The sequence below is a fragment of the Hylaeus anthracinus genome, unplaced genomic scaffold, assembly GCF_026225885.1.
Source record: "Hylaeus anthracinus isolate JK02 unplaced genomic scaffold, UHH_iyHylAnth1.0_haploid 11982, whole genome shotgun sequence".
Lineage (NCBI taxonomy): Eukaryota > Metazoa > Arthropoda > Insecta > Hymenoptera > Colletidae > Hylaeus > Hylaeus anthracinus.
The window spans coordinates 11619144-11638012 of record NW_026534330.1 but is presented as its reverse complement, the minus strand read 5'-3'; the positions used below and the strand labels follow the sequence as shown (position 1 = coordinate 11638012).

Genomic DNA, 18869 nt, shown 5'->3' with positions numbered 1-18869 from the left:
GCTATAAATTCACCTTAGTTACAAATATTGTATTAATATGTAAGTCGCGGAGTAAATGAAGATGATGTCGTTCATCCTGATCGATGAAGTTGTAGTCTCTAGCCTCGTCGCTTTGGGATCCTCTACAATAATCCTTTATACCTATAATTTCATCTTAGTTAAACATTTCTTTTAATATCTAAATCGAGGAATAGATGAAGATGCTGTAGCTCGTTGTTATCGTCGAAGGTTTAGTCGATATATTATGAGGAGCTTGTTGGATTGTTCTAGGGTCGCTGACGACCCCCTGGGGACTCGTGCCCCACAGTTTGAGAATCGATGCGATAGACAGTCGCCATGTCGGGTTGATTGTGCCGATGGGCGATCGCTGGTAGCGGAATCATGGATTAGAGACTCCTACCCGAGGTCAACTAGGATGAACAACGAGTTGGGATAGGTGGTCGTCGACTGATTCGAACGCAAACTCGTCTGTTCTTTATTTGCGAGCTATTTTTAGCGTGATTTTATTCTTATTTTCATTTTAGGAGCTGGATAGGGGAGTCTGGATCTCTAGGGTTCATCGTTGTTAGAAGTACTATTATATGTACTAACATACTGCCTTTCTTTGTTTGAATCTTCTGTCTGATACATTCAATTAATTGTTATGTGATCATGAATTCTTTTTTGAATCAAATTTAAGTAAGTAACCAGGTACGTTGTATGTACTTTAGAAATAAACGTGCATGAAAAGGATTAATTCTTTAGAATTTCAACCAGACCTATAATATGTGTTGTTTTTTAACATGAATATGAAAAATGTTTGGTTTTTGATCAGGTTCATATTTAACAATTTATTTTATTTCTCTCATTTCATAGATGTTTGTTTTCTCAGTGATACTGAAATTACCTCGATAAGATCTTTATCTTTTATATATATTGTCTATCATCAAAATTATTTTATAGATAAACATAGATAAATTCGTTGTTTCCCTTTCAATTTACAAGCAATTCATTCGTTTATATTTCTACACCGTGTATCCTTATTATCCTACATTTATTAAACATGAAATGACGTATTTCCTGTTTAGAAAGTCATCTATGTCTTTATTTCACTCCTAAATATTTTAAATTTGTATTTTCTCTTATTAGAATAGTTACATTCTTATGATACTTACCATTCAAACGAAGAGTGTACTTTGGTACATTCAAATCTTGCCGCGCGTTTCACATGACCTCTCAGCCGATCTCATCGTCATACTCGAAGCCAATCTACTCGTTTGTCGTCTATGGCAAGGAACTGTCAAGTGCTCGATAGTTTGGTACAGTCAGCTGATGGCAAAATGCAATTACACGCTTTCTGTGATATTTAATGAAATCGCTTGCAATTTTCTTGCGCAACTGTGAAATTCCTTGAGAGCTATCGACTCGCAACCTGCTCATCTTCTATTTGTATTTCGTGAAAGGATTTTGGCGAGGTAAATTACTGTTATATTAATACCAAAAGTAATTGTGCGACCACGTATTGATTTACGATAAATTCATGGTAGAGCTAAAGTTAACGTCAGTTGATTTAATGGGTGAATAATTTCTAAACGACGTCGTTGGGATTAACCTAAATCGGATAGTTGGGTCCTTTTATTCACCAATATTCAACATTTGACATTTATTGAGGTTATGATTATTTTGTACTTAAACAATTTCATATAATTAAATGGAAAATAAACAATATATTGAAACCACAAAGGGTATAAATTAAGCCATGTACTAATGTTATACATGTTTTTTTTACAGGTAGACATACAAGGATTTTTATACTCATTTAGATAAATCTAAACTGACAGGATCAAAATGCCTTTAAGCGCAGGTAAATATAAATTCAGATTAGTTTTAAAATATGGATTATTTATTAACAGTTTAGTCTAAGAGTTGGTGTCTCTGTATAATTTCAGACATATCCACGGCGCTCCATTTATTGGAGCATGTTCAAGAAAGAGTGGAAGACTGCGACGATCCTAAGCTACAGATGCATACAACACAGGATATCAGATCTTTAATTTCCCTACTGGAAGATCCAGTATTTCGAAGTATAGTGACAATTCAAGACTCCCTAATCGAGTTGAATACTCAGTTAGGACAACATCCGTCTATTTTGCCTGGAGATTTTGACATCAGTATCAGTGGACAATTGGAGCTCTCAGTTCCCAGCACACCAGTGCAGCCACTTGGACCAAATATGTACCAGGATTTATATCAAGATAGTAGCGAATTGGAGGACCAGAGGGTTCCTGTTGGTCCATTAGTGCACAGCAGCAGCGAGGATACTAGTGCACAAGTGAGATGCTACTTTAATAACTAAAATCAATGTTTTCTCGTTTTACTCAAAATAAGAATAAAATGTATACTTTGTTATAGGTTACAAGTCCTAGCCTTGTATCGGAGGTTATGGGAATGCCTCCAATTACAACTACAACCTATGCTAAGGAGTTCAAGAAGGTCATCGAAGCCGCCGCAAGAGGTCGCCAGATATTCACTGTGCAGGTTCGTGGAGCATATTGTACCTTATAATAAAAATGTGGGCATGAAATAGATGTAATCTTAGATGTAATAATATTCTTTTTCAGCTGTATAAGCCAGAGGGGACCAGCCTGGGGTTCAGTGTCGTTGGTCTACGCAGTAAAGACAAAGGGGAACTTGGCATATTCCTGCAGGAGATACAGCCCAATGGCATAGCAGGCTGGTAAGTCCCAACTTATTAAATAATAAAGACAATAATAGAAGTCAACAAGCTAGACAATTTAGTGCGAAACTTTAACCAAGGATTCATGACCCCTGCTATAGAATAAAACGTAACACAAATCCTATCCTGTCTTATCCTACCCTTTGATAAGGCTCGCTTGCGACCCCTGTATACTTTCTTTATGTACTAAAAACATCCCAACTCAGGAATGAAAATAAAAGTAGTAGTCGTGTCTGGGATTTCACAGCTGGAGGAACGATCTCCAGCGTCAAATTGAGTTTGATCCAATTCAGCCGTCGATTACATTCTGTCCATCTTTGACGCTAGAGAGACACAAAGAGCGTGCGCGAATATAGAAGGTATATGTATAGGTGTGGGTGGACCAACCTGGTAGGAATGATCCTCAATTGCGTTGAAAGGTCAGTCGAGTTAGCCTGGACCATAGTGCCCGAAAAGTGTTCAGAATTCGACCTGTAGGTTCTTAACTCCCTACGCTCAATTGCACCACTGTTTCACGGCTCAGTGCTGTTACGACTACGGGTCGAGCCATCCACAGGGTTTCGACCTCCCACTGAGCACTCCCATTGTGCTTGTGTGGGGGCGAGCACACGTAACGCGATATAAATTATCTCCCGTGTCTACGGGGTGAGCAATTGGGACGGGTCGTAACTCCTATTTGCTTGAAGGCAGAAAAAGATGGAGGAAAAAGGTGGATGGCGCGACAAGGTCTATCTTCCTGTAGCCTCATTTTTCCACTTCTACCGGTGGAGTACGATTTCAATTCTTTTCTGAAATAAAACCATACGATACCTCGACTTTTTCCAGGCAATTTTATTCAAATAAAAAAAACTTATGAATAGAATTCGATACCGTGATTTTCACGAATGGCATACTGATTATAATGCGCGTCCATGGCCACTTCGATGACACAGATTGATATTCATTGTGTATATAACAACGTGTGTTTAATTATTTATATCTCTGCGATTATCGAGTTATCGTAGCCAATATTTTGCACGTAGCAACAGGGATCTCTGTATAATCCACCACTCTGCAGAAGTAGGTTAATAACGGAGGGGGTTGAAGCTCCACATTGCGGGAACGAATGACAATTATTTTTTGGTCTGAGAAAGTTCTCGATGGAACATAGTGAATCGTTAGATGCTGATTCGTATGATATTTTGTACAAGGATTTATGGTTGACGCTAATTTTAAGGGGGAGTCTATTTTAAAGCAGAAACCCTTTCGATCAACCCCTTTTGTTCACCCATGTGTTACTTTTGAATTACAAAGGGTTTTGAAAAATGTTTCGGGTGATGTTGTAAAGCGTGAGGAGGCCTGAACGTTGGTATAAAAACATGCCGAGGATATATTTAATTTTGAAAACTACAAAAATTTGATCGAAATATTCTTTTTTCTTGGTGTATGGTATTAGGGGTTGTTTTATGTAGACTATAAAACTAAGAATTCCATCTTTGTTCACATCTTTTATTCGAATGATAAAGCGTTTTTATCATTAACAAATCATTTGAACTTTATTTTTATAGTTTACATTATATGTTCGATTTAAAAGACTAGTTCCTTAAGAGGAAAACTACATAGAAAACCAACTATTGAGTGTTTTCTCCTGACTTCTTGTTACAGAGAAAAATTTACTCAATTCTTTTTTTCCTATGAGAATATTGTAGGCATATTTCAAAGTACATTAGGTGATTTTTTCAATTCATTTCACACAGAAATCTTCGAGATATCAACCTTCTATCAAGCACAGTTTTAGAGTTATCACTCTCATAGATTTGAAAAAAATATTGTTCAAAAAAGAAACGCGATAACTCAAAGATTTCCGTGCGAAACGAATCGATGAAATCGACGAATGTACTTTAAAACACACCAAAAGTATTCTCAAAGTTGTAAAAGAATTCAGTAAACTTTTTTTCTGCAAAAAGAAATATCCCGAGAAGCACTTAACATTCGGCCTCCTAACTTGCTTTTCACCCTTAAACAATACGAAAAAGAAAAAAAAGGAATTACCTCCCAGCTAGATCATCCAACCCTTCCAACCCGTTCAGAGTGGGACGTTGCGCCCTCGAGAGTCACCTCTCTCCCTAACCGCGCGTTTCTCGGCACACCCTGTGCACAGTGCGTTGATCGGGTGGCTCGTGGCACGCATGCCCGGTTGCCCGTGTCCGGAAGCCTCGCCACCGTCGAGAAAACGATGCTTTCGAAAAAGGGGCCTCCCCACTTTCTCCGTCAGTCTTCGACGGTTCCTCGACGCGTTAAGGTCGCGCAGAGTTCGCTGGCACTCGCTCGCCACCGCGGAACGCACGTTCCTCATATTATGCTTGTGGCTGGCGGCTCGGCGTCGTTTTTTCCTTCAACGTTGCCCGTACTCGACAAACGGCCCTTTTCCTTCTTCGATCGTCGTCACGGTGCGGTTTCCGCCAACGTATCGCGGACCCTTGACCTTTCCCTCGGTGTGCGCGGTTTTTTCACGAGGTGCCCGACTCGCACCCTCGGATCGGCGATCGTACGACGTCGTTCTCGCTTCCAGTCACGTCGGCACTCACAGAACGAGAGATGTAGCTCGTCGATCGGTCACGTTCGCCGCTCTTTTTTTTTGGTGTACATGTGCACCACGCACGCAGTCACGCCGGGTCATCGCGATGATTGTTTGACGTTCGACGATCATCGCGGGTGAGCGAACACCGGGCATCAGAGGGAGAGAGAGAGAGAAAGAGAGAGAGAGAGACTATGCTGGCGTGAACGTGGTGAATCGGTTGGGGTCAGTGGAAAGAAAGCTTCGGGTGGTGAGTTTGAAGTTTTTTCTTTATTTTGTTGAGAAACAGAGAATTTTTATTTTGAATGGATGTGGAGATGATTGGAGTTAGATGTGAAAGACTGCTGGATCTTTATTCGATTTTACTTTCCTTTTTGAGGAATCGAGAATTTGTTTTGTTTTGGATGAAAGTAGAGATGAGATTGATAGTAAACGTGGAAGATGATGTCTATCATTTGTTATTAATAGACTCGGGAATGTTTATGCATTTGTGGCAAATGAAAATATGGGAAAATTTATACAATTGTCCACAACTCTAAAAATACGTAAAATATCAATAATAATATAAATGTTATACCGTTTAGAAGATAAGACATGCTTTTATTTTTGTTTCAATTTCTAGTTTTTATTTGTGAAAGTATAATTTTGCATAAACATCCTAGATTGCAGTCTAGTTATTAGCTTTAGTCCAGAGAAGAGACACTATTAATACTTCACTTAATTTTCATTATCATGAATTTTGCCACGAATTCAGAGGGAAACTCTTTGTGTAAACATCTTTGCTCTCGAGTCAATCTTCAGAATAAGACACTAAATTCATGAAATGAAATGAACGATGTGTTTCTTCAAAATTTGAGTACTTCTTACCATATACTTTTAACGAAAAGGCAACGCGTTATTCACAGTAAGCTTAGATACAGGAATTTCCTGCTCCGGAATTTCCGCGGAGCGTGTTTACATTTTCACGTTTCTTTTTTTTTTCACTTCGATGTGCGTATAATACGCAGTTTGAAATAATACCAACGAACGTTTCGACTGAATTTCTTCATAACATACCACGGGCGTTATTGTTTACTTCCGATTTATGTAGGAACCACTAGGACATTATTGTGGTTCTCTTTGGTGGAAAGGAGAATTAAAGGTTGGAACGTTTATTAAAGAAATAAACTGGCTGTTTGGACTATCCTCCTCGAATATTTTTCTTCGAGGTAGAAAAATATTCTCTGCCACAAAGGTGTACATAAATTAAACGTCGAAGCGTATGTTAAATAAACAGACAATACTTTGAACTATGTATCCTCGGTCCTGGACGTTTTTTTTTCTACTAAATAAATATTTCTCGTATACTTTCGCTTATTTGGAGTTCACTAAACGTTATTCCATGTAACACAATATACAGGGTGTTCAAAGAAAAGCATTCAATATTTATATGGCGTATAGGGCACACTGTACTGAGTAAAAAAGCTTTAGTAAACATAGGTCCAAAGGTCAACCGTTTCTGAGATATAAACATTTTTGTTTGCTAGTATCATGATTGGTTTACTCTACTGGGTTTTCGATATTTATAGAAGATTTTCCACGTGTTCACCGCTCGTTTCTGTACACAAAATTGAACAAATGAAATTGATGAAATTGTCGACACTTGAATAGGAACATTCATTCGCATGCGATGGAAGCAAGTAAGTCAATCATGGTAATAGCAAACAAAAATGTTTATATCTCAGAAACGATTGATCTTTGGACCTATGTTTATTAAAGCTTTTTTACTCAGTACAGTGTGCCTTATACACCATATAAATATTGAATGCTTTTTTTTGGACACTCTGTATATTACAATATACATGTGGATTTGAGTAGAACTGTAATATTTATCGACTTCCAAAGAGAGATCAAATTATGACTCAAAAAAGTTCCAATCAAATACATTTTTCGCTCAATTAGATTCCCTCAGGGGCTGTGGCTAGCTTAATTTTTAATCGTGGCTACACGGTACGGGTTTAGCAATCCCGAGGTACCCCGAGCTAAAGGGGGCCAGTGAACTCCAAAACACTACTGGCAAGAGAAGTAGTTATAAGTAGATGCAAATGCAAAGTATTTTAAAGCAGGAATTAAATAAATATAAACAACGAACAAATAAAAGACTAGTACATCACGTATTATATCCAACTTGTATGATTTCTCGTACTCTTATAAATAAAATTCACTCACTCAGTCACTTAGGTGTCCAATATTTGCGATCTCTAGCACGATATAAAAGTCAGGTATTGAGTGGAAATATTCCTGCGTCCAGTACGCGGCATTTCTATCATCCCCGGTATTTAGTTCGTTCTTCTGTCCACAATAGCCCCATCTTTATTGTTTTGAGCTCTCAATGATTTCACACTCTAGTAGAATATTTCCCCTCGTATCAGAGCATTCGTAAAGTATTCCCGCGGCGTGGTCTGTAAATTCATGTAAATTCCCGAGTTTTGCAATTTATAATTTCAAAGTGCCCCATTGGCAAACGTCGGAGTTGCTGAAACGAAAGCTAGCAAGGAGTTTAATTAAGCTAATGAAATGTTTCTTGATCTCACCTCTGGAATTCATTTCCACGTTATTGTCAGTTGTGTTTATCAGAAACAAGTCTGGTGTAATTACAATTGTAAATAGTTGTGGATTTCTTGTGTGGTAGTTTGAAAAAAAAAATATTCTTTGTTTTGTAGACGTTGAATGTTTAATTTGTGTAGCGTACGTTCGGAGCTTTAAAAGCTCCAGCTTTTAAAGGTAGACGTGTTGATTTAATCCGATTCTATATTAAAGGCGCAGTAGACCTTCCATTCTTGATATTTATTTTCCTGAATTGCTTGGAAACACGATCCCTTGACTCCGTCCAGCAGTATACAATAGATGCAAAATGGGGGTTCAAAGGCTCGAATGAGAGACTGTTCTAAATTACGTCCACGAAAGGCTGAAAGTGTGAGATCGATCAGGATTTACGTAAATAGAATTCACACGCACGCATACTTAAGGGACCACGAGCACAGTTGTGTCATTGTCACGGAGTTTAAATCTGTATTGGGATCAATCAATGTGTCTTTGACTGAAATTGGAATGCCGAGAAAATTCATTCGATTCCCTTTTCCATTTCGTAGTGGCTCGATTACAGGAAAGTGGTACATACGTCTTTGAATTTCAAATAGATTTGTTCCAGTAAGAATTATTTCTATTGTACCATAGTAGAATTTGGTGACTGAGAGTTTAGTGTTAAATTTGCAGTTACTTTCATAAAAAAAAATTCGTAGTATTCAATAGTAGCATGTACAATTTTTTTCATTTTATTTACATAGATAAATTAGATTTCGAAAATTATATAGCGTAACAAACATTCCTGCCACTGGGTACTTACAAATCTTTAATATATTTCACGTACTTTGTTTTATTAACCCTTTGCACTCGATGCCTTTTTTTCTGGTATTTTTCAGCAACTCGAGATGTTTCTTAACATTCTACTGCTATGAGTTCTAAGCTATCGAGATTTTAGAACAAGGTCACTTTTACCTCACCGACAATCATTTTATTGATACGTCGAGCTCCGAAGAAATTGAACCTAAAAACTTTTGGTATTGTAAATTTGCTCCGTGAAACCTACTGGTGACTGAGAGTCACCCTCTCGAGTGCAAAGGGTTAATACGTTCCAAGTATGCTCCATCATATTTAAATTAAATGAAAAAACAGTTCAAAAATCATACTTGTCTTTCATTATTTCATTGTATCATATCTGAAGAAACAAGTACGTATTAATAAATTTCCAGCATGCTCCATCAAGCTTAAACTAAATTAAGGAACGCAATTCAAAGGTCTTACTCGTCCCTCATTATTCTGTTGTCTAATATTCCTATTCGAATAAACAAGTGACTCCTGTAATTAGTTTTCATTTTGCATCATCCGAGCACATCTGCGAGTCACTTTATATTTGTACCTTTCATGACGGTTAAGGGGTCAGGTATTGCATAAAAATAGAGCACTCGAGACGAGAAGTAACTTCGTTATTCCCTTCTATTCTGCGCTTTCGTATATCTCCCATTACGAAGTTTGAATTTTAATTACGCTTAAAAAAAGCGAGAAGAGCACCGAATTGCGTATTCAATATTAACGGGAAAACATTTTCTATCCGGGTGTAGCAAACGAGGAATGCAGCCTTAATCATTTTCATTCGTTTCCGAGTGCCATTTTTTCGCGATTAATTAAAAAATTTAGCCCCCTGTTCGTTCGAACTCGCAGCAACAAATTCCGCGCGGTGATTAACATTGGATATTTATGAGCATCAAACGTGGACCCGAAAATTTACAGTTGGAGGAGTCGAGGCATTTATTTTTGTACTAAAAAAATGGTGCAAAATACAAAGTAGTTTGTAAAAATAAAGGCTAAGGAGTATTTGCAATAAACGAATAATAAATTGATTAGCTTTAGTTCCAAAGGAAATATTATCGAATTTGTTGTATTATTCTAATATTTATTGACTTCTAAACAGAGATCGTGTAATTAAAATTTTGGTCTAGGTCTGATTTTCCTTTGTCCTCGTTTTCATGCGAAATCACGAATGGAAGTATTTTCCTTGGAGGTAAGAACGAGGCATCGTTACTATACAGTTTTAATGAAAGGCAAAGCTTTGCCTTTCATATGGTAGTATTTGTTTTTTATTTATATGGTAACGAAAATTGGTTTCGAACGGTGGCGAAATTCGAAATACGCGAATGGCACAGTTCAACGTCATGAGGTATACAGATAAGTGGGAAAAGGTGTAAAATCGTGTTTCTATCGACCTGCCTCCATTCTGCGGGAAAACTGGTATGTACACGCCTCGAAGGTGAAACTGGGTTAGATCGTCCGTAGGTGTAGGCGTCATCGATCTCAGATTCGAATTCAACATGAAATTATTCTGCTTTCTGGATTATTTATGCCTCGGAGCCCAGCGGTAGCGATTCAATCCGGACAATGATATCCGATCGATGTCTAGACGTTATGTACACAGTCTGTCATTGTTTCTTTCCCTCTCCTAATCGTTGCTTCGGGGTTATTCAATTAACAATGACGGAACGATTCTTCTCTTAACCCTAGAACTGTATGATATTGCCAAACCCTCTACTGCGAGCCAATTTAATCTTATGAGAGGACTGATGATGCTTATGCAAATCTGTATTTCTATAGATATAGGTAAAGAATTTAATTTTCACGAAAATATGTCTTACTGTTGATATTTTATTTATTTTATGTCTTGTGTCGCTACATTTTCTCATATTTCCACTTGTCATAAATGCATAAACATCCATAGTTCATGTATATTGTTCACATTTATAGTGAAGTCAGAACTTTGAATCAATTTTGGTTGGTAGCAAAAATGTATAAACATCCACAGTCTACTTATGAATATTCTTCACATCTATAGCGAAGTGAAAATAAATAAATTTGGTCGCAAATTGCAGAAATTGTACGAATTGTAGCAATATCTGCAATTAAAACTACAACGAAATTTTTTCCATTTTGTATTTCCCTTTAATTTTTGATGAAGAGATAATGGATAATCAGTGATGGGGAAAATCATATCGGGTTGGTAGATGAGACGAATATAACCAACGTTTAAAATCAACCAATTTATTCATGACGTTTAGTCGATGGAATGGTTGAAGTAGCCGTCGATTGTACATTTTATTTCACGATTTTAATTTCGACGATAATGCCGTTACTTGGAATAGTTGCTTGGATAAGATTTTTTCCCATTTTTGATACATCGATAATGTTATGTTTTCCCGAAAAACATTCCCCTCATATTTTCGTTTGAAAGGGAAAGGTTGTTTCTACCACTCGCTGTAAAGTGATTGATATCGTTGAACCCAGATTTTAGTTCTGTCAGCAACTAACAGATGACCCAGAAATAGATATGCTTGTCACGGATTATTTCAGTTTGCTTCTGGAATGGCACTGGATTCAAATGCACTGCTATCATCCTTAACATACGCCATGAAATCCCTCTTGTGCCATCTCCAGCAGGGCTTCTCAAACTTTTTTCGTCACAGACCATTTATACAAAAGCATATAAATTTCCGATATTACTTGCTGACTGAGAATTTAAAATTCAGTTGACTCTATAAATATTAATATTAATATTAATCGTTTCTACTAATATTAAATCACAAGTTCGTTTCTCTGAAAACCAACTTTTCTTCTACTTCGAACAATTACTGAGGATAAATTTGCAATTTTTTACTCAAAAAGCAAATAATTCACAGGCAAAATTATGGACCTGTAAGTTGATAGTTGCTAATCGATCTCAGCCAAAAATGAAGTCGATTGAAAGTTGGTCTCAGGCCGTGTTGCTTTCCAATTGCATTGATTCGCAGACAAGATTCCCTCGAATCGTGAATTCGACATTGTATTCGGTTATCCGGGATCTTTTACACTCGCGCGCATACGAGTTGGTCGTCATGTAAATTTTCGAGAAAATTATGCGAGCACGCCCAGTCACATCGGTTCTGCGCGGTCGACCACTAATGAATTGGCGAACTGTGCTTTGACAAAGCCTGATACATACAGCCTGTATGTAATTTAACCAAAGCTCACTGATTGGGAAACTTGAATATTTCTAAAACAATATCAGCGTTCGAACGTCAATTAAGCCTCTGCAAAATTCAAGGTATTCCTTTCAAAAGATAATTATATCATTGGTTTTATTGGTTAATTTATCATTTATTAATCGAATGAAATTATACTTATTTCAAATATTTTTGTACTTTTGTGCATGTGTCTCTTAACAACTCTTTGACTCAGACAAGGAGAAAAATAACCACTAATGCAAATTAAATTTCGGTCCAAATTAGAATTTTCTACCTAAAAAAATTATATAACTGACAAATGTAAGTCTGATTTTATCACTAGACTGTAATATGAAGGTCCTGTCCGAAACAGGAAAGCACAAGTTAATTTGCCACCCCTTTCAAGCTTATGCTTCCCTCAAAGGGTCCAATCAACCCTAAAGGCCAGTGTTTACACTTAATTTACACCCAGTACATGGTAATGTCTTCGCTTGAAACGGCAAGAAAGTCGCAATTTTAGTCGACGGCTCGAAACCTCGCCGACGACGGTGTACATTATTAGCTCCATTATGGCAGCCAATTACTACCCGAAGTAGAAAAAGCGCTGGCACTACGATGCAATCGTGATCGTGGGTTACCTAGTCTCACTTAGCAGAGCAAACCACGTGTGCCAGAAGAATTACGACAACGGATAATATCATGTTTCTCCCGATGTAGTCAACACGCCACGTTACTACGTCGTAACTTGGAAATTGATTGACCCTTAACTCGTTGCGTACCGTCGGGGCACTAGATCAATACAATGTCTCATTCGGTCGGCCTAACTATCTTCTTTCTACGGGGATACATAATGAACGCCCTTTCTTTTTTTTCCTGGGGCTCCCTCAGAAGTACTTAGTAGCCTCATTGCATCTTACAAGGGAAAGGTGCATGGTTGTGTACCGTTTGGATACACGAAACATGCCTATCTGGATGTAAATAATATTTATTATTCAAGTATGTGGAATAATTTCTTTACGAGTACATAGTGTACATTGACTCGAGTATGTGTAACATTTTTCATTTGAATGCGTGAAGCTATTCTGCGTGGGTACATGGAATGAACCTATAAACGTGTATCAGTAATAATTTATACCTGGATACATGAAATAATTTCTTTCCAAGTACACACAAAATATTCATCTGGATAAGTGAAACATTTCGTACCCGTATGCATGAAACAATTGTATATGAATGCATGGAATTAACCATATCTACCAGTTCTCATTCAGAGTAACGAATGTTTCACTTATTTTGTGTTACATCTAAAATTCGTAACAGTATTTCGAAATATTTTTTATTTTCAAATTTAACTTGAACCATTCCATGCCTACCATATCATATTAGGTTGTCCAGAAAGTTCGTGTCAATTTTTAAGAAAACTTCAAAGTATATTTATTGAATTATGTAAGTACCATTTTGTTCCACAACCTTTCCACCTTTTAAGGGATGTACACATGTTACTTGTTTTCAACCATTACAATATATTCAGACCTGTACCACCCACCAAAAATCGGTATGGACTTTCCAGGCAAACCAATAAATATAATCCTTAACTTTCATACTTCAGTACATATTGGGTGCCGGGAAAGTCCATGTTGATTTTTGGTAGGTGATACAAGTCTGAATATATCGAAGTGGTTGAAAACAAATAACATACTTACAACCCTTAAAAGGTGGAAAGGTTATGAAACAAAATGGCACCTATGTAACTCAATAAATATACAGGGTGAGTCTTATAACGTGACGACCTCAAATAAATCGTAAGGCATTTGTTGTACAACAAAATGTTTCAAACAAAAGTTGCATGGTATCTAGGGGGACATACAGTGCTGTAATCTGTTTTTCATTACCTTACTTTTTTATTGAGATATTAGGGTTATCTTCAGTTTTCTAAATGGAATGTCTAATATTTTTTTTTCGAATTCGGATAAATCATCAAATTTTGCGTGAAAAAGTATTACGTGAACTGGGATTTCAAATGAAAAATTACTGAGATATTTATAACAGAAGTTTATGGGCACTAGCTGCTAAGGTTGAAGTACGACATCCTTCATTATTCATAACTTTGTGATACTTTTTTAACCGACTTCGGAAAGGAGGAGGTTATTCAATTCAACATGTATATATATTCTTTTTTTACGTTTCTATACATTAAAATTACCATGTTTTTTGAGTCTTCAACTAAGCCTTAAGAAGGTAGAATGCGATGGCTGATTTCGATCAGGATACTTAGCTTGGTACAAGATCTTAGCTCTTATAGCATTTTCTTCATACGCACCATAAACAATTATCATAACGTTGTTTCACTGTTACTGAACATCGTAATAAAAATGTAGCACCTTTCTCAATACGACTTTAACGCTTACCGAGATACTAAATAGGCATTTCGGGTTGGTGATTATTAATATTTAACAGGGAACTTGTTTACAGACATGACCCACCGACGTGAATAAAGTCGTGCTACGAATCACGTTGACTAAGCGTATTTTCTAATAGAAGATTATTAATTTGAAGATATGTTAGTAATTATTCATTTGAAGTCACACTTCATATAATACTTTTTCACGCAAAATTTGATGATTTATCCGAATTCGAAAAAAAAATATTAGACATTCCATTTAGAAAACTGAAGATAACCCTAATATCTCAATAAAAAAGTAAGGTAATGAAAAACAGATTACAGCACTGTATGTCCCCCTAGATACCATGCAAATTTTGTTGGAAACATTTTGTCGTACAACGAATACCTTGCGAGTTATTTGAGGTCGTCACGTTATAAAACTCAGCCTGTATATTAAAATTCAAACATGTTTTTGAATGTTTCTTAGAAATTGGCACGAACTTTCGGGACAACCTAATAATAACAATTTTAACCTCATATCAAATACCAAACTTAATTCCCTAAAAAGTAATACCTTAGCTTCCATAGCTCGTTACATTTAGGGCCCACATGACGTAATTCCGAGCTATCCGTGGCACTATCGCCTTATCGCGTCGCATTTCCGAGAGCGCTCTTGTCGAATTTGATCGGCCGTAAACTTGAACGTCGACGAATACTCGAATTTGAAGGGGCGGATTTCCACGATCCGGATTATCCCTGGAAATGTGACGGACGCGAGGTTTGCAGTGCTCTAGATCGGACTTATCCCTACTTTCTCTTCTTTCTTTCTTTCATTTTTTTTTTTTTTTTTTTTTTATGCTGGAAGTGTGTATTATTTTCGCGTATATTCAGCGATGGGAGTTTTGGCTCGGCGCGCTTTCCTCCCGACGCGATGACAATGGGAATTGATCTGTCGGTCTAAATGAGCCACCGATGACTCGTTTTTCGATACACGTGTATTCGACGATTTCGCTACTTCTATGCGGTCTGCTGAGAACCTATTGTGACCGTTTCTCGACGTTTCCTATATTTTCAATCACTTTTAGCGTAATGAAAGCGACAGGTCGAAATTGTGTCGTGCTGGTTGAGACATATAGGTCACACACGAAAAGTTGTATGACAAGGTTTATCTTCCCGGAACTTCAATTTTTTCGTGCAACGATGCACATGCACGATTGTATTAATTTTCAATTTCACCCACATATGTCCTCCTCTTCAATATAAATTATTCGTTACTCTACGCAGACAAATATTAGAAGAATACATTAAAAAATGCTTCACCAAATCGAATCAAATAAATCATTTCGACAATTCTTCTCAATAATAGAACACTGTTTGATCCGTGTCGTGCCTGACGAACCACACGAAATTCTATAATTGGAATCTCTTTGGCGCTTCTTAAACGACGATACGAAACAAACAACCGTTTTCTCGTTTTCGACTCGCTTCGATATTTTTACACGTAAAATGTACGTGGGGACTGGACGTGTCCAAAGTGAAACGTAGGAGCCTTTTAGGAAGGAATGCAATTGAATTGTACAGGTGCATCGTTACGCTCGCATAAAAAGTAAGCACGTGAACAGATAGACCTTGTTAAACCATTTAACTTTTTCCTCTACCATTTTGTTCCATCTTCAACGGAACAGGTGGTACGAACTGTCCCAGTTGCGTCACGCACCCTATATACCGGATGCTTCGGTAATTCCGTTACGAACAGCTCTTGGCAGCTTTTTTTCCTTTTTTTTTTTAAAGCTCCACCATACTAATGGCCTTTCAATCCAGTGTTCGAAAGAGAGTGTCAAACCTTTTGCGGAGGATATAGCCGTGTTACTGTTGAATCTTAAACGTGGTTGAGGGAGTATCGCATATTTCGTGAAGTTTTTGAAATAGCAGAGGAACTGTTTGAAAATCAGATTTTCCAGAACACTATGTATATCTTAAATAGACGTCGCATTGAAACTATTACATCTTTACTCGTGCTCTTATTCGAGTATGATCGAGTATTTTAAACTAAACAAAATTTCTATTTTGCGCGAGATCCTTATTAATCTCTAATAATAATTTTTTAAACAGTATACATTCATTTCATTCTATTTTACACCGTTTGCTCATACTGCTGGAAGTCACGGTAAAATATTAGGTTTAGTATCATTGACCCGTTTAACTGGAGTGCGAATGGCATAATGAAGAATAGAATGCAAGTGGAAACGGACCGCATATGGCTAGACACGTTCTGCAACCACGGGAACTATACAATTTCTCGGCGACTTTTCGCATTTGCATCGTATTAAAAATTCTTTCAACTAAAATTGCCTCAACTAGAAAATTTAAAAGCGTGTGTGTATAAATTTAGCAAGAACTTCATAAATATTTATTAGCTTCTCGCTTTATGTTTAACGAGATTCAATTGAGTTTCAAGTTGTTTGATTTATCGATCGCACGGGAACGTCGTTGCAGGTTGATCTTATTAAAAGTATATAAATAGTACTCCAGAGCAGTTGGAATAATTTCATTAATTCCATAAAACGAGATTTCGGTTAATAATTAGTTTTGCTACTCTTGAGTCTTTATTAAGTAAAAATTTAAATGTTATTAACCCAGTAATATCAATAGAAATGATGAGCAGAAATGGGACAAACAATTACAGAGTCCTCTTATTCTACAGCATTAAAGTAATATTTCCTCGCTAATAAGCTGTCGCTAGTCCCATCATTTGCAAAAACAGCTCCTGTACAAATATTACTACAACCAGGCAAATTGTATGAATGAAAAGTTGTTGAAGAGGTAGAATATATTTTACCGCGCAATAAGATGTCGTGGAAATGAAGCGGAATTTCTTATTACAAGGAAAGTGGAAAAAGGATTTCATCTCTAAGAGCTCCCGAAGTATCTTTATATCGAAAGAAACTGGGGACCAATTTGTACCTGTCGTGATAAGAGTGGTCTAAGTCAGAAGCCTGGAGTCGTTGAATATATTACTACCACAGAAACACATTTCATTTGAAGATCGCGGATAAAGCCCATAATATTGATTTTATTTGAATAAATTACAAATTAAAAATATTAGACTGATTGCATAATTCACTCGGAGGAATCGTGATTGGATAAATGCCTCGCGACAAACATTATTTTTAACATTATTTTTGACGTTTCCTTAGTTGACGAAATGAATTATTTGAATAAATGACAAATTACGAAAATTATTTTAGACAGTGATTGCATTGCACAATTCATTGGAGTAAATCGAGATTGGTCAAATGCTCGACGGCGCGGTAAATGTCGCAATCAATTACACGTAAAAATCGATGGGCTCTATATTCGGAAGATGCTTTAATATTCAAGTATCAGCAGCGTTCTCTTGAACATTCCCCGAGTTTCAATCTTTGTATCGGGTTTCCATTATTACTGTACGTGAGATACCTTCAGAAAGTAGGAGCTGAAGGTGCACAAAAGTTGCGCGAGCGAAGAGGCCGTTCCTGAACCAGGTCATTTGCTTTTGTTAGGGCCTGCGACACGGGGCTGGGATTTATGACACGGACTTCTGCGGTATTTTCGACGTTTCGAGATTCGTGCGTTCCTTTCTTTTCGCCGCTCTTCCGTCTAGGTAAGCAGCAAAGCCCCGGGAATTCGTTAGAACTTGGTAGACTTAGAACTCCCTCGCAAACGACAGGAGCATTCCAAATAGAACTAGGAAAGAAACAAGAATTGAAAAAGAGAAACGAGTCAACTACAATTAAATAAAAATAAGAATATCTTTTATAATGCATAACAGAGATCTACTTCATTTAGTTGGTCGCACGTGTGCCTTATAGAAGATATTTTTGTTTATATTTAATTTCTGACATTGCTTGTAAAATAACTGAAGATAAAATCCAGGATAAGGATACTTTTTAAATCTAGGACGCGTGAAATGTCTCTGCATGTGTGTAATTGCTTGCCACTGTATATACTTTGGCAGGACGTAAGCAAAATAGGGGAAACCACGCAAAAAGTCCTCATTTCCGTTCTCGCGGTTCCACCTTTGCTCACGACTCTTGAGAAGATAATTTTAAAGAGGGACTGATAAGTGTCCATGGTCGAATTTCACGCTACCTACTTCGCGTGGAATTTTCAACCGGTGTGCCAACTAATTACTTCTTCAAAGACCAACCTTCCTGGGAATTAGCGAGAGGATTTGATTTTAAAGAATAATTTATAGTTATAGAAAACGTTAAATATTATAGTTTAATCACAGCAATTTATCATTAAAATAGTATTAGTAAAAATAGTATTTTAAGGACACTAAAAATTATTGAATTTTATTGCCAAATATTTTATTTATTTAGTCATTCTTTCTACAGTATCCATTGCATAGAATCGTCTTTTTATATTATTCATCTTTTCTTAATGTTACCAGTTGAAATACATAATATTAATGCACCCAGCAATGTTTGCTTACGCGTCTTAGAAGTAGAAATGGGGAATAATAGCCAGACATTCGAAATAGGACAAATTGAATTTAACTTGAAAGCGACATTGTACATCATTCGAAGGTAGAATTAGTAGTTGGATATGTTGCTCGTCTCGTGGAAGAATAATGGACGTTTACGTAATTTTGTTTTGCTC

General features: G+C 36.9%; 1 protein-coding gene across 2 annotated transcripts in view; it reads left to right on the top strand.

Moving 5' to 3' along the window:
* The first annotated feature begins 1264 nt into the window (after positions 1-1264).
* Positions 1265-18869, top strand: part of LOC128886027 (inaD-like protein) — a 108334-nt gene continuing 90729 nt past the window's right edge. For both annotated transcript variants that reach the window (XR_008459715.1, XM_054140539.1), the window contains exons 1-5: positions 1265-1454; positions 1771-1843; positions 1929-2311; positions 2392-2517; positions 2601-2716. Coding sequence is in view for 1 of the 2 variants with exons in the window: in XM_054140539.1 (XP_053996514.1) it covers positions 1828-1843; positions 1929-2311; positions 2392-2517; positions 2601-2716 (641 nt within the window). In the remaining variant the exon portion in view is untranslated. The remainder of the gene's footprint in view (positions 1455-1770; positions 1844-1928; positions 2312-2391; positions 2518-2600; positions 2717-18869) is intronic.